The sequence below is a fragment of the Rhinoraja longicauda genome, chromosome 21 (genome assembly GCF_053455715.1).
Source record: "Rhinoraja longicauda isolate Sanriku21f chromosome 21, sRhiLon1.1, whole genome shotgun sequence".
Lineage (NCBI taxonomy): Eukaryota > Metazoa > Chordata > Chondrichthyes > Rajiformes > Arhynchobatidae > Rhinoraja > Rhinoraja longicauda.
The window spans coordinates 7,136,044-7,152,873 of record NC_135973.1 but is presented as its reverse complement, the minus strand read 5'-3'; the positions used below and the strand labels follow the sequence as shown (position 1 = coordinate 7,152,873).

Genomic DNA, 16,830 nt, shown 5'->3' with positions numbered 1-16,830 from the left:
TGACCTGAAGCATCGCCCATTCCTGGGTGTCAAGGGTGTCAAGGGTTATGGGGAGAAGGCAGGTGAATGGGGTTGAGAGGGAAAGATAGGTCAGCCATAATTGAATCACGGCTGATTTTTAGTAAGAAGTGTAATTGGATATAGGGAATTGCTTATGACTTAATAATTAGAAACAGTCAAAGTCGTTCCCTTTTGCAGTCTTCAGCATGTTTACCTGAAAGTCCCAGGTCTGCCATTACAACGCGTTTCCTGTCCTTTATACTGCTCATCTGCGGAAAGTAGAAATCCAGGGTGATGTACAGGATGCATACGAAGAAGGCCATGATCCCAATTGCAATGCCATAGTTGCAAGCGTTGTCATTTTTATTGAAGACACAGTAAAGTTGGTTGTTGCCTTTATTGACATAGCCTTCATTCACTATAGAACCAAACACAACGATGGAGAAAACCTGTGGAAGAAGCAACGACAGTGTGTCAAGAAAAAAGATCTGAGAGCTTTATGGGTCCATAACAATACCAGTTCCAATCAAAAATCCTTCAATCGCCAGAGACCCGGGTTCGATCCTGACTACGGATGCTGTCTGTGCCAAGTGTGTACGCTTTCCCTGTGACCGTGTGGGTTTTCTCCAGGTGCTCCGGTATACTCCCACGCTCCAAACATCTACAGGTTTGTAGGTTAATTGGCTTCGGTAATGATTGTAAATTGTCCCGAGTGTGTAGGATAGTGAGAGTTCTAGTACACGGGGATCGCTGGTCGGCGTGCACTCGTGAGCAGATCATCCAGCATCCTGACCCAGGATTCATTACTGCACTAAACTGCACAAAGCACTCAATGAAATACATTTTAAATGAAGTAATCCCCGGATTGATGGGGACTTGGGGTGTTTATTTTTGACCCGAATACACGAGACTAGGCTTCGGAAGTTTGGCATGTCCCCGACAAGCCTCATGCACTTCTACAGACGTGCCTTAGACAAGATTTTATTGGGATGCATCACAGCACTGTCTGGGGAATTTCTGATAGACTTTAGTCATTAGAGACACAGTGCGGAAACAGGCCTGTTCCCGTGCTGCACTGTTCTATTTTCCAAGCACTCGTTGCCAAGTTGCTTTGAGATTTTGTCTGCCCACTTTGAGGTTGATGAATGCACAATCCAAACCAGAAAGCCCCACAGCACTCTGAAAAGGACTGACCACATTAGTGGAACAAGGCTTATTTTGAAACTTCAACTGCACACGAGGTTTGAGAGTCAGAAGGTTGCTCTTGCAGAATCAGGCATGAGTCACACTAATAACGAAACAGATAGCTCTCCTCCTCTAGCAGACTATAAACCACTTGCTCCTCCATATTTGTTTAGTTATTTCTCTGGGTGTCCGCATGCGACGGGGGGGGGGGGGGGGGGGGGGGGGGAACAGACATTTACCAATTGTTTTCCTTCTGCTATGGAGCAATATTGGCAGAAAATAATGATCATTTGGAAATAGGGTTGCCAACTGTCCCATATTAGCTGGGACATCCCGTATTTTGGGCTAAATTGGTTTGTCCCGTACAGGACTGCCCTTGTCCCGTATTAGGCCTGGTGTGTGCTGTAGGCCCGGATGCTGTAGGCCCGGACGCTGTAGGCCTGGACGCTGTATGTCCGGACAGTGTAGTAGGAAAACAACTGCATATGCTGGTTAAAATTTGTGTCTACCTTCCGGACAGTGTAGGCCCGGGTGCCCGGGCGCCGCCTGATGGAGGTTGCATAGCAACCCTCCTCCCGGCCCGGGCGGCCACCATTGGTGGAGCGGGAGCACGTGGCTGCTGGCTGGGTGAGGTCACGTGGGGCGCGGGGCGGTGACGTCACCTTGTCCCCTTATTTGGGAGTGAGATAGTTGGCACCCCTATTTGGAAATCGGGATACTGAAATAAAGTGAGTTGCTATTTTCGGCCCTCAGAATGTACTTGTGACTTTCTCGAGGTTTCTGTTTCTAAACCTTCTCAAAATCATTGCTAGGCACAATCGAGCTCAAACGCATGAAGACCTTTAAAACCCATCACCTCAACGACTTTATAGATTTGTACACCCACACTGGATAGAAAGAGACCCTTTGGCCAAACACCTCCATGCCAACCATGATGCCTATTTAAGCTATTCCCATTTGCCTGCATTCAATCCATATTGTTCAATTTTTTTCCTATCCATACAGCTGTCCAAACGGTTATCATTTTAACATTATTTTTCTTGCCTTTACCACCTGGTCTGGCAGCTTGTTCCATATGCACACCACCCTCGTGTGAAAAACTCAGATTCCCTTTACCCTCACACGGTGGCTCAGCGGTAGAGTTTTTGTCTCACGGCGCCAGAGACCCGGGTTCAATCCTGACTATGGGTGCTGTCTGTACGGAGTTTGTACATTCTCCCCATGACCCCATGGGTTTTCTCCGGGCACTCTGGTTTCTTCTCACACTCAAAAGACGTACAGGTTTATACGTTGACTTCGGTAAAGATTGTAAATTGTCCTGAAGGTGCAAGATAGTGCTAGTCATAAGGTCATAAGGGATAGTAGAATTAGGCCATTCGGCCCATCAAGTCTACTCTGCCATTCAATCATGGATGATCTAACTCTCCTTCATAATCCTATTCTCCTGTCTTCTCTCCATAACCTCTGACACCTGTACTAATCAAGAATCTATCTATCTCTGCCTTAAAAATATCCACTGACTTGGCCTCTACAGCCTTCTGTACAGCCAATTCCACAGGTTCACCACCACCCATAGTGCACTGGGATCGCTGGTCGGTGCGGACTCAGTGGGCCGAAGGGCCTGTTTCCGCGCTGTAACTCTAAACTAAACGAAACTAAACCAAATCTATGTCCCTTCATTTTAGACTCCACTACGCTGGGAAAAAGCATGCATCCACCTCCATACATGCAAGATAGCAGACTCTAGTAAACAGGAGAATTAAAAAGGGTTTGTCCAAAACAAAATGTTTATTTTTGGCTGTAATTATACATGTGACAAAGCACTTCTACCCCAATCTGGGGCTCACGTTGTCGACCTCCCCGTGGTGGGCCCCATCAACTGACCTCAGTCAGGCGAACGACAATAAACAGAGACCGCAGAAGCAGAAGCAGCTTCATAACTTCTGTTGCCCGAAACGCAAGAAGAAGAAGTATCCCAATCTACCTCCCCTAGTACGGAAACCGAGAAAGCTCAGGACCAAGTTATAAGTAGATGGAGACACATTAAATTAGGTGCATCTCTTGATGTATTCAAGAGAGAGTTAGGTACAGCTCTTCGGGCCAAAGACGTTCAGGTTTGTAGGTTAATTGATTGATCCTCTGTAAATTGCCCCTAGTGTGCAGGAGTGATAGTGTGAAAGGGCGATCAATGGTCAGTATGGGCTCAGTGGGTCGGAGATCCTGTTTACATGCCGTAGCTCTAAGTAAAAAGGAACTGCAGATGCTGGTTAGCACACAAAAGGACAGAATGGCCCACTCCTGCACCTATTTTTTATGTTTCTAGGTCCCTACTTCTATGCTGATTCATGCAAACATCACGGGTAATTGCGGCACATTTTCCAAGACTTCCCATATTTAACTGGAAATTCAGTCCATGCCAAAGCTTCTGCCTGGTTGCTTTAAGATTTCATACACCTATTAGTCGTGTGAATGGGGCGACACGCTGGCAATTGTCCTTGTCTTTTTTTTGACCGCACATTTGAGAGGTAATTCGCTGAGACTTGGTAACAACCCAAGTGCATCCAGAATTTTAAGCGTCTGATTCCAGAGAACATGGACCAGTTCCGAAACATCGCCGAGCCACGTTCTCCAGAGACGCTGCCTGATCGGCTGAGGTACTCCAGCATTTTCTGTCCTTTTGTGTGCTAACCAGCATCTGCAGTTCCTTTTTACTTAGAGCTACGGCATGTAAACAGGATCTCCGACCCACTGAGCCCATACTGACCATTGATCGCCCTTTCACACTATCACTCCTGCACACTAGGGGCAATTTACAGAGGATCAATCAATTAACCTACAAACCTGAACGTCTTTGGGATGTGAGAGGAAACTGGAGCATCCGGAGGAGACCCACGTGGTGGTCACAGGGAGAACATGCAAACTCCACACAGACAGCAGCCCCTGTAGTCAGGATTGAACCCGGGTCTGTAAGGGCTTAACATTACGAATGCAGCTATGTGGGTTTTATTGCAGGAGTATAAAAGCTCCAGCTCGGATTATTCCTGGGGCATCCCGTTGTCAGCATGGAAGCGCGGTTTATGGCTGATCGTATCCTCCGATATCAGCAACCAGCGTTCAAAGCTTTGAAGTGTTAAGAAGAATGTCTTGCCATATGGACTGCCCTTTGTTCCTAAGAAAGAAGAGGTCACGATGGACACATAAAGATTGATAGGGCATTGTAAACTTGCCATATAAGGCAGCGATGGAAAAATACTGGCACATGTATTTAGGGTATAAAAGGCGTGTAAATGTAAGCTTTCGGGGAGAGAGGCTACACTGGCTGCCTGAGCGTTTCTGAACGCTCCAGTATCTAGGCTCTGTCCCACCTGGGTGAGTAGAATAAAGAGGTTAAACGATTTTGGTTGTCTGACTATTCTGTTAATAGGTCACGAATTACAACAGGTCTCTCCGGTGCTGTAAGGCAGCAACTCTACCATGCTAACCAGTCAGCGGAAAGACAATACACGATTACAGTCGAGCCATCCACAGCACAGACAGCACCCAAGGTCAGGATTGAACCTGGGTCTCTGGCGCTGCGAGGCAGCAACTCTACCACTGCGCCACCGTGCTGCGCTGGGTTCCACATGTATACTCCATGCAATAACCCTTCCATCTGGACTGAATTCTGCACCAGTGGGGTAATTGTACTCTACGTCGTGTGGCATTACTGCAATATGCCCACAACAGCGAGTAATCATCAAGGATAATTATAGACTGGAGTCTCGATTCCAGTGTTATTATTCCCCTTCACAAGAGAACTCTCTCTAATCAACATTATTATAATGTTGGAAGAACTACTGAATCATTTAATGCTGAGATCCACTAACCTGCTTCCAGAGCAAAACAATAATTACTTGTTTTCCTCCCATTGCTTTGTCACTTTCTAATTCTGCAATGATGCACTACCCTTACTTCCCTAGAAGGCTTGGGAAGTTCAGCATGTCCGCAACAACTCTCACCAACTTCTACAGATGCACCATAGAAAGCATTGAGTCGGGATGCATCACAACATGCTTTGGGAACAGCTCCACCCAAGACTGCAAGGAATTGCAGAGAATCGTGAAATTGGCCCACCTCCCTTCCATTGACTGCATCTACACCTCACGCTGCCTCGGCAAGGCCAGCAGCATAATCAAGGACCAGTCTCACCCTGGCCACTCCCTCTTGTCCCCTCTCCCATCAGGCAAGAGATAAAGTAGTGTGAAAATCCACGCCTCCAGAGTCTGTTGTGATATTGCAGGGACTACTTTGTTGTATCAAAGGACTACTTTGTTTGCCTGTGTAGTAATGTCTATATAAGGGAATGAGGTGATTAGGTGGCCACTCTGGTTCCAGGTGGCCACGGAATAAACAGCCTGGATTTAAGCTCCAGCATTATAACCTTTTACACACGTGTACTTGTGGTCCGTCCAGGGTCATAACAAAGGTACCACAGATACCGGACCACGAAGTACAACAGAGTCAGGGGCAGTTCCTTCCCGGCTGTTATCAGTCAACTGAACCATCCTACCACCATCTAGAGGCCGGTCCTGAGCTACCATCTACCTCATTGGAGACCCTCGGACTATCTCTAATCGGACTTTATCTGGTACTAAACGTTATACCCTTTATCCTGCATCTGTAAACTGTGGACGGCTCGATAGTAATCATGTGTAGTCTATCCGCTGACTGGCTCGCACCCAACAAAAAAGCTTTTCACTGTACCTCGCTCGGTACACGTGACAATAAACTAAACTAAACTATCCAGTGATTTGCTATTCTGACAATAAGTGTCGTGAGTAAAGTGTGCGCAACAATGTGAAAACTAAAAAAAATTCTCATGACAATAATATACGACTGCTGGAATAATAATGTGGTGGCACTCTACAGAACGCATCACATTCCAGATGCGTGGAAATCCTGACGTTTTGCCATCCAGTTCATTTGGGCCCTGTTCCCATGATCCTTAGGCCGCTAGGGAGTGTGGGAACCAGGGCCCTGGTATTTTTGATTACTTTTACTAATCAAGAATGTATTAAAAATACCTAATGACATGGCCTCCACCAGTCTGTGACAATGAATTCCATAGATTCACCACCCTCTGGCTAAATAAATTCCTCCTCATAGACAGTGGTAGAGCAGGCTAAACAGGCCCTTCAGCCCAACTTGCCCTCACTGGCCAACAAGTCCCAGCTGCACTAGTCCCACCTGCCCGCGTTTGGCCCATAACACTCCAAACCAGTCCTATCCTATCTAACTGTTTCTTAAACGTTGGGATAGGCCCAGCCTCAACTACCTCCTCTGGCAGCTCGTTCCATGCACCCACCGCCCTTTGTGTGGAAACGTTACCCCTCAGATTCCTATTAAATCTTTTCCCCTTCACCTTAAACCTATAAGGCATCTATCCATCCTTTGGTATCTACTCAAGACTGCATATATTAAAGTTATAAGAAACCTTTAAGCGGTGTGGCTCTAACGACTTAAGGGCAACCACTTCAACGTTTAATCACTGGAAACTAAAGGAGGTGCTTGTGAGTCAGAGACCTGTGCATATTAACAAATGGCATTTGGAATTGTTGCTGTTGTGAGTCACAGCGCCAGTGGTGTTTAAAATAACTTGCTTAAAGATGGCCCAAGGAAAAAAGGTAACTTCGCTCATGTGTGTTAAATAACACTTCAGATGATCGATTAGCTCTGATTTAGAACCGCATTAGTCACAAGACCCTTCTAGATGTCTTCACTTTCTTTTTTAGTGCAGTTGAAGTAATGAGCAGAAGATAATGGATTAATATGCATTAGATTTTGTTCAGAGGGAAATCAGCACATTGGGTCCAATTTTGTAGACAACATTAAAGCCCTCGTGGACCAATAAATAGATGAAAGGCTGCCCCTCAAAAAATGGTGCTGTTGGAAAGGATCATTAACTACTTGCCTGTGTAGGAAGGAACTGCAGATGCTGGTTCACACCGAAGATAGACACAAAATGCTGGAGTAACTCAGCGGGACAGGCAGCATATCTGGATAGAAGGAATGGGTGACGTTTCGGGTCGAGCCACTTCTTCAAACCGAGAGTCAGGGCAGAGTGAAGTGAAAGATATGGATCTTTTGTTTTCACACCTTATCCTTACAAATCCCTCGTTTGCCTCTCCCCTGACTCTCAGTCTGAAAAACGTGTGTTAGACAATAGACAATAGACAATAGGTGCAGGAGTAGGCCATTCAGCCCTTCGAGCCAGCACCGCCATTCAATGCGATCATGGCTGATCACTCTCAATCAGTACCCCGTTCCTGCCTTCTCCCCATACCCCCTCACTCCGCTATCCTTAAGAGCTCTATCCAGCTCTCTCTTGAAAGCATCCAACGAACTGGCCTCCACTGCCGTCTGAGGCAGAGAATTCCACATCTTCACCACTCTCTGACTGAAAAAGTTCTTCCTCATCTCCGTTCTAAATGGCCTACCCCTTATTCTTAAACTGTGGCCCCTTGTTCTGGACTCCCCCAACATTGGGAACATGTTTCCTGCCTCTAATGTGTCCAATCCCCTAATTATCTTATATGTTTCAATAAGATCCCCCCTCACCCTTCTAAATTCCAGTGTATACAAGCCTAATTGCTCCAGCCTTTCAACATACGACAGTCCCGCCATTCCGTTGACCTGAAATGTCACCCATTCCCTCTGTCTCGAGATGCTGCCTGCCCTGCTGAGTTACTCCAGCATTTTGTGTCTATTAACTATTTGCAGGTATCTTCTTGTTATTGTGATTTTATTATTGTACGGCAGGGCTTCAAGACATCAACAGAGTGGTGCAGTTGGTAGAGCTGCTGCCTCACAGCACCGGAGACCCGGGTTCGATCCTGACCTCAGGTGCTATCTGTGTAGAGTTTGCACGTTCTCCCTGTGCAAACGTGGGTTTTTCCGGGTGCTCCGGTTTCCATCCACTTTCCAAAGACATGCAGCTTTGTAGGTTAATTTTTTTCTGTAAATAGCTCCTAGTGTGTTAGATGCAAAACTGGGATAACACAGAACTAGTGTACAGGTAATTATTAGTCGATGCGGACTTGTTTCCACGCTGTATTTCTAAACCGAAACTGGACAAACCAGTTGATACCAAACAAAATGTGTAGGAAGGAACTGCAGGTGCTGATTTAGGCCGAAGATAGACACAAAATGCTGGAGTAACTCAGCGGGTCAGGCAGCATCTCTGGAGAGAAGGAATGGGTGACGTTTTGGGTCGAGACCTTTCTTCAGACTGAGAGTCAAGGGGGGGGGGGGGGGGATGGGGAACTGGAGCTATGAAAATGTACAGAACAAATCAGAACCGGCACCGATGACCAAGGAGAGGTGGAGCCCACAATGGTCCATTGTTGGCTGCAGAAGAGGTGACAACGAAGGGACACGAACAGTGAAACTAGCAGAACGACTAGGGTGGGGGAGGGAGGGACGGAGAGAGAGAGAGGATGCAAGGGTTACTTGAAATTAGAGAAATCAATATTCATGCTGCTGGGGTGTAAGCTGCCCAAGCGAAATACGAGGCGCTGCTCCTCCAATTTGCGTGTTACACTTCAAGGTCAAAATGAAAACGTTTATATGGCATTGGAATGATTACATGGTACTTAGTCAAATATGTTCTACAGTATCATCAATCTTTAAAAATAATATAACTGCGCAAGGTTCAACAGGAACTCCCAGAATATCTCCAAGGGACCAATATTAGATCTTTGTTTCCATGGCAACCTTTGAGGAGAAAGAGATGCGATTTCAAGTGTGTGGTAAAAAAAAGAGATATAAAATTAAAATGCAATGTGTGAATTCCGGGCCTGGGAATTCTAATTAGTGTGTTTTAGATGAAAGCAATCACAACACAGGACATTTCCTCTCACCCCCAACCCTTTCCTTGAAGGCGAAGGCCCCAACTCAAGCGACGCCAGAAGGAATGGGTTGCATTAATAATGACAGGGAGAACTTTACGCAAAAGACAGTGCAAATTCTATTAGACAATAGAAGGGTGGTACGGTGACACAGTGGCAGAGCTGCTGCCTCTCAGCGCCAGAGTCCCGGGTTCGATCCTGACCACGGGTGCTGCACTGTACGGAGTTTGTACGTTCTCCCCGTGACCTGCGTGGGTTTTCTCTGAGATCTTCGGTTTCCTCCCACACTCCAAAGACGTACAGGTTTGTAGGCTAATTGGTTTGGTAAAATTGTAAACTGTCCCTAGTGTGTGTATGGCCCCATAGCATAAGCTATGTCCACGTCGCGGGGCTGGAAACTGGAAGTGTCCTGAGCTAATTCTGCTGCCACCATCGTCTATTGTACAAGTGATGGCTCCCACTGATTGTCGCCGGAAGCTTGTGCCCTTTTCAGGATGGACAGTGACAGTGATGTAACATTTGAAACATGGATGATGGACACGAAAGAAGAAGTGTGAGTAGGATAGTGCTGGTGTGTGGAGATCGCTGGTCGGTGCGGACTGGGTGGGCCGAAGGGCCTGTTTCCACACTGCATCTCTAAATTCAAATAAACTAATACGCAGAAACCGAGGCATGCCTTCTGCTGCTTTGGTCTCGAACAGGGTTTCTAAATAACTGAGATTTTCGCATGGGCCCAAGCTAAAGATTTTTGAAAAAATAATCGGGTTTACATTTATTATTGGCACGTCTTCCGAGCTACAGTGAAATGCTTTGTTTTGCATGCAATCAAATTATGTCAGATAATAGTGTACACAAATACAATCTAGTCAAACTCCAGTACAATAGGTGGAATAAAGGGGAAGATATAGGGAGTAGAAAATAGTTCTCAGCATTGTGAAAGCCCAATATGCTCCCTGAAAACACACTGCAAAACGTCAAGAACAACGTTCAAAATATCTCTAGACTTTCGCACAACCGTGCCGCCGATACCCGGAACGACGACCGGAGAGCGGAACGCGTCCCAGTAGGCCCGCCCCGCCCCACAGGCCTTCCAGGGGACTGCTGAGAAGCCGGGCGCGGAGGCCTGTCCGGACCGAAGGAGCCTCGGCGGCAGCGGGAGCCTCGCGGTCGATGGGCACGAGGGAGGAGGGGAAGACAATGGGGACCCAGCGTGGGGGGAAGGCTGTGAGGGACGGTGAGAGAACAAAGGGCGGCCTAGTGTGGGGGAGACTCGAGTTTTAGAATCCTCTGCCCAGGGGATAAGTCTGTGTTTGTTTGTTTGTTTGTTTGTTTGTTTGTTTGTTTGTTTGTTCCAGTGAAGGCACCGTGCACAAGACAGCCAGCCAACAGTCGCTCGCCTTTTTCTTTTTATTTTCAGTTTTAATTTCAAGTTTCTGTGTACTTCGCGTGTCGTGACAGTCGGCAGACCAATTTCCCTCCGGGAAATTTCCCTCTGAATAACGTTTTATCGTATCGTATCATATTGTATCGTCGAAGGCAAAGAAAGTAGACACAGCAGAATATTTGTGTTCAATGATTCTCAAGTGGGTGCATGGATAGGTAAAGTTCAGAGAAATATGGGCCAAACGTGGGCAAACGGGACTGGCTTCGATGAGGCATCATGGACGAGTCTGGCCGAGGGGGCTGTTTCCATGATGTATAAATCTAAGATTTTAATAGACTAAATTCTCAATAGAAAACTGATTTAACACCGGTGTCAGTGCCAATATCAACAACAGTCACAGATGGGCTGATCCAGTATTCAGCTTAAGCTGTAACGTGGGTGTGCACTCATTCACAATTTTATATCATCAGCTCAGCACACCCTGACACTTCTACATCTCACCGATTCTACACCCTAAAATGCCACATCATTAGAGGCAGCACCCGAGGTCAGGATCGAACCGGGGTCTCGGGGGCTGTGAAGCAGCTGCTCTACCACTGAAGGTATTTATTCACAAAATGGCTGGAGTAACTCAGCAGGTCAGGCAGCATCTCAGGAGAGAAGGAATTCCATTCCTTCTCTCCTGAGATGCTGCCTGGCCTGCTGAGTTACTCCAGCATTTTGTGAATAAATACCTTCGATTTGTACCAGCATCTGCAGTTATTTTCTTGCTCTACCACTGAGTCGCTTTAAGCATTTCCAATATTTCCTGTTGATCGGGTGCTTGATACTTGCAATGATTGTGCAAATAGGACTAACTTAGATGGGCACCTTGGTTGGCATGGGTGAGTTGGGCCGAAGGGCCTGTCTACATGCTATATGGCTGACTCCATAACATAAATAAATCATCCCCACGGGGGGGGGGGGGGGGGGGTGTTCTTCTTCTTATCGAGTCCACATCACAAGAAGCCAGAGCCGAACAAACTTCTCACCATCTGCATACAATGGACAATAGGTGCAGGAGGAGGCCATTCGGCCCTTCGAGCCAGCACCGCCATTCAATGTGATCATGGCTGATCATTCTCAATCAGTACCCCGTTCTTGCCTTGACAATGGCGTCTTGTGCTTCTTGTGCATGGTGGAAAGATTGGTGGAAACAGGACCACTACGTGAACACTCTTTCCTTGACCCCCCCCCCACGGGTGTTAAAGGTGCATCATTTTATTCTTCTATCTTAAATAGCCGCAAGGTATTGAATTTTAGGGGGTTGCCTTTATAATCTAGCATAGATCATTCTCATCAAATCATCCTTTCACAAAGTCAACTGCTCACAAGCAGGTACATGAATCCATCTGTTGGTTAACCTGGGGTATTCTCTGCAAGGCAAACCTTACAGCTTACTTGCAACCACTCTCGCGGGCCCCAGGGAGCGGAATGGGAAGTGAATTCACACCCTGGTGTCCCAGTTCCACATCAACTTTGTTCTTCTGTTTAATTTGTTCTGTGCCTCTTCACAAATACCAAAGTAATTCTCATTCCCTCTTTGCAATTGCTACGTGACTGTCGTGTCGCGCCAGGTTGTGTCCTCGACGTTCTCCAGGGAAACATCATCGACACATTTTCTCTCCTCCCAGGATAAATACGCAATAAAAGAGAAATAGATTTAAGATTTCAAGGAACTGCAGATGCCGGTTTGCAACAGAAATTAAAGACACAAAGTGCTGGAGTAACTCTGCGGGTCAGGCAACGTCTCTGGAGGATATGATAGGTGATGTTTCAGGTCGGGACTCTTCAGACTTATTGTGATGGGGGGGGGGGGAGAAAGCTGGGAGAGGACTCCAAAGAGATGTCTGAAGGATTCCCAACCCAAAACGTCACCTATCCGTGTTCTCCAGGAATGCTGCCTGACCCGTTGAGTTACTCCAGCACTTTTGTGTCTTTCTTGTAAACCAGCATCTGCAGTTCCTTGCAGAAACCCCCTGAAGGAGGGTCCTGACCCAAAATGTGCACCCACCCCTGTTCTCCACGGATGCTGCCTGTCCCGCTGAGTTACTCCAGTACTTTGTGTCTTTTTTTAAGAATTCAGCTGTTTTCTTTGCCTCTCTTCTATTTCTATTAATACTTACCTATCAATATAAGATGCTTTCACTAAAAAAAATAGCAAAAGCAAAATTAAAAATAGCCCTCAACCCAAGCCATTAACTATCAAGGAGAATCTATTCAAGAACCTTTGCATCTGTTTTGACAAATTTTACTTGGGAATTAGTAATGAAATTCATTGCCACAGACAGCTGTGGAGGCCAAGTCATTGGGTATTTTTAAGGAAGAGGTTGACAGATTCTTGATTAGTAAGGGTGTCAGGGGTTACGGGGAGAAGGCAGGAAAATGGGGTTGAGAGGGCAAGAGAGATCAGCCATGATTGAATGGCGGAGTAGACACGATGGGCCGAATGGCCTAACTCTGCTCCTATGACTTATTTTGAACCTATAGACATACTCTGGTGCAGTTCTGAGGGAGCACTGCATGATTACAGGTTTATTATTTCAGGAGTGATGTTACACTGAGGCCCAAGTACAGGTAAATGATTCTACGACACAATTTAAGGCCATGCGTATTATCCTCATTGTCCTGACAAATATTTCGTCCTCAATTAATGTAGAGTCGCAGAATCTTACAGAAGCCCAACTTCTCCATGCCGATCAACAAGCCTCACTTCCATCCAAAGTTTAGTTTAGTTTATTTAGTTTAGTTTGGAGATACAGCACGGAAACAGGCCCTTCGGCACACCGGGTCCGTGCCGACCAGCGATCCCCACACATTAACACTATCCCATACACACTAGGGACAATTTTTATATTTGCCCAGCCAATTTACCTACAAACCTGTACGTCTTTGGAGTGTGGGAGGAAACCGAAGATCTCGGAGAAAACCCATGCAGGTCACGGGGAGAACGTACAAACTCCGTACAGACAGCACCCATAGTCGGGATCGAACCCGGGTCTCCGGCGCTGCAAGTGCTGTAAGGCAGCAACTCTACCGCTGCACCACCGTGTTTGTTATTGTCATGTGTACCAAGGAGCAGTGAAAAGCTTTTTGTTGCATGCTATCCAGTCAATGAAAAGACTATCCCTGATTACAATCAAGCCGTTCACAATGTACAGGATACAGGATAAAGGGAATAACATACTAAACCAATCCTATCCATGTAAATAATATCAACAAAGTCAGAATAGCCATTTTCACACTGCCTTGATCAAAGTGAAAGCCACATTTCCTTTATTAAAACAGTCACAACATTTCAAAGATGTTGACAGATGTTTGAGAGATTAACAATGATGTTAAAATCATGAGAGGAATAGATCGGGGTAGATGCACAGAGTCTCTTGCCCAGAGTAGGTGAATTGAGGACCAGAGGACATATGTGCAAGGTGAAGGGGAAATGATATAATAGGAATCTGAGAGATGACATTTTCATACAAAGGGTGGTGGTTGTATGGAACAAGCTGCCAGAGGAGGTAGTTGAGGCAGGGACTATCCCAACGTTTAAGAAACTGTTAGACAGGTACATGGATAGGACAGGTTTGGACCAAACACGGGCAGGTGGGACTAGTGTGGATGGGACACGTTGGCTGGTGTGGGCAAGTTGGGCCAAAGGGCCTGTTTCCACGCTGTATGACTCTATGATTCTACTCATTGTTTTAAATCCTTTTACACCACCCTGTAACTGATACTTCAAAACCCTTACAAAGTACAAAATGATGGGCCTTACTGTCATAATTCGAGTTAAAAACCGCACTAAACTCTGCCATGGGTGAGAGAATTATTAGAGAAACTGAATCGTGTCACATCCCACATATCTCCACAACTGGATATTCAGAGGTACTGCGTAGAAACAGGCCCTTCGGCTGTTTCCGAGAAAGACTGGTGTGGGTAAGTTGGGCCAAAGGGCCTGTTTCCACGCTGTATCATCTATGTATTTACGTGTTTCCCAACAGTGAACATTCAGTCAATTGGTTAATGCTATTTCATTAACCGCAGAGTTAAGTTGCCAGCGAAAGCAAGTCAGCAAACTGGGCTTGAAACCGCACAGGTAACAATTAATATATAGACACAAGTGACCATGAGAAAAGGACAATGGGAAAATGAGTTCTTCATTAATCAGGCCCACAAAGAAACATATAAAATTATTACGGGATTGGGCACGATAGAGGCAGGAAACAAGTTCCCGATGTTGGGGGAGTCCAGAACCAGGGGCCACAGTTTAAGAATAAGGGGTAGGTCATTTAGAACTGAGATGAGGAATAACTTTTTCACACAGAGAGTTGTGAATCTGTGGCATTCTCTGCCTCAGAAGGCAGTGGAGGTCGATTCACTGGATGCATTCAAAAGAGAGTCAGATAGAGCTCTTAGGGCTAGCGGAATCAAGGGGTATGGGGAGAAGACAGGAACAGGGTACTGATTGGGGATGATCACCCATGATCACATTGAATGGTGATGCTGGCTCGAAGAGCCAAATGGCCTACTCCTGCACCTATTGTTTATGTATCTATTCATTTTATCCATTTATGGTCTAATTTACTAAAAAAAAATTCTGTGACTGTTCTGATTTTGTTGATATTAGTTACATGGATAGGATAGGTTTAGAACACCATTTCTATTTATCCTGTATTTGTACACTGTGGACAGCTTGATTGTAATCACGTATAGTATTTGCACTGACTGGGTAGCATTCAACAATACGCTTTTTAAAAATATTTTTTTAGAAGATGGTGTCAGGAGTTACGGGGAGAAGGCAGAAGATCAGCCATAATTGAATGGCGGGGTAGACTTGATGGGCAGAATGGCCTAACTCTGCTCCTAGAACTTGTGAACTTATGGAGATGAACTAATAATATGGAGAGTAACTTCACCTTATTCGTTAATCTCCATAAAAGGTGATGTTATGTTGAGGCTCTACAAGGCCTCAAAAAGTGGAACGGTTCTGTGAAATTCCCTTTTAAAGGTCGTGTTAAAATAGTAACTATCATCTATTTGAACGATGATGTAACCTTAATGCAGCTGGTAAGGCTGCATTTGCAAATATTGTGAGCAATTTTGGGCCCCACATCAGAGGAAGGATGTGCTGGCTCTGGAGAGGGTCCAGAGGAGGTTTACAAGAACGATCCCAGGAATGAGTATGTTAACCCAGGATGAGGGTTTGTCAGCACTGGGCCTGTACTCGCTGGAGTTTAGAAGAATGAGGGGGGATCTTATTGAAACAAACAGAATAGTGAAAGGCTTGGATCGAGTGGATGTGGAGAGGATGTTTCCACCAGCGGGAGAGTCTAGGACTAGAGGTCACAGCCTCAGAATTAAAGGACGTTCATTTAGAAAGTAGACGAGGGGAAATTTCTTTAGTCAGAGGGTGGTGAAAATGTGGAATTCTTGCCACAGAAGGCTGTGGAGGCCAAGTCAATTGATATTTTAAGACAGAGAGAGATAGATTCTTGATTAGTGCAGGTGTCAGAGGTTATGAGGAGAAAGCAGGAGAATGGAGTTTGAGAGGGAAAGATAGATCAGCCATGATTGAATGGCAGAGTAGACTTGACTGGGCCGAATGGCCTAATTCTACTCCTATCACTTATGACATTAAAAAAATCGTGAAAACCACAGAAAGAAAAATATTGGTAAATTCTGCTGCAGTTCCTGCACTCAATCTAAGCTTTCAGTTCACAAGGAAACAACTTCCCCACAAGCACGTCACCCTTAAAAAGTGGAACGGTTCTGTGAAATTCCCCGTTAAAATAGTAACTATCATCTATTTGAACGATGATGTAACCACAATCCCAGAAGGGAACGTTGTGTGAAAAAAACTTCACTATAATCCAGAGATAGACCCAAGAAGCTGGAATAACTCAGCGGGACAGGCAGCATCTCTGGAGAAAAGGAACGGGTGACGTTTCTGGTCGAGACCCTTCTTGGATGTTGTCTGTTGCTGCCTTACAGCGTCAGAGGCCTGGGTTTGATCCAGACTACAGGTGCTGCCTGTACAGAGTTTGTACGTTCTCCCTGTAACCGGGTGGGTTTTCATTGGGTGCATCGATTTCCTCCTGCTCTCCAAAGACGTACAGGATTGAAAGTTAATTGGCTTTGTGGAAGTTGTAGAACTGCACACTAACCTAATGTGTGTGGGTAAGAGTGTGAGGTGATCACTGGTCAGCATGGACTTGGTGGGCCTGTTTCCACGCTGTATCTCTGAAGTACTACAATAAAAGGCAACATAGCACTTCCTTGATGTACCTGCACATTAGGCTTCTTTCCAAAGCCAAAAGCTCCCCTTAAATATCAACATTTCCT

At 45.8% G+C, this 16,830-nt stretch overlaps 1 protein-coding gene across 2 annotated transcripts in view; it reads right to left on the bottom strand.

Moving 5' to 3' along the window:
• syngr3a (synaptogyrin 3a) overlaps nt 1-16,830 on the bottom strand; it is a 48,815-nt gene that overhangs the window by 20,499 nt on the left and 11,486 nt on the right. For both annotated transcript variants that reach the window (XR_013548670.1, XM_078417680.1), the window contains exon 2: nt 215-449. Coding sequence is in view for 1 of the 2 variants with exons in the window: in XM_078417680.1 (XP_078273806.1) it covers nt 215-449 (235 nt within the window). In the remaining variant the exon portion in view is untranslated. The remainder of the gene's footprint in view (nt 1-214; nt 450-16,830) is intronic.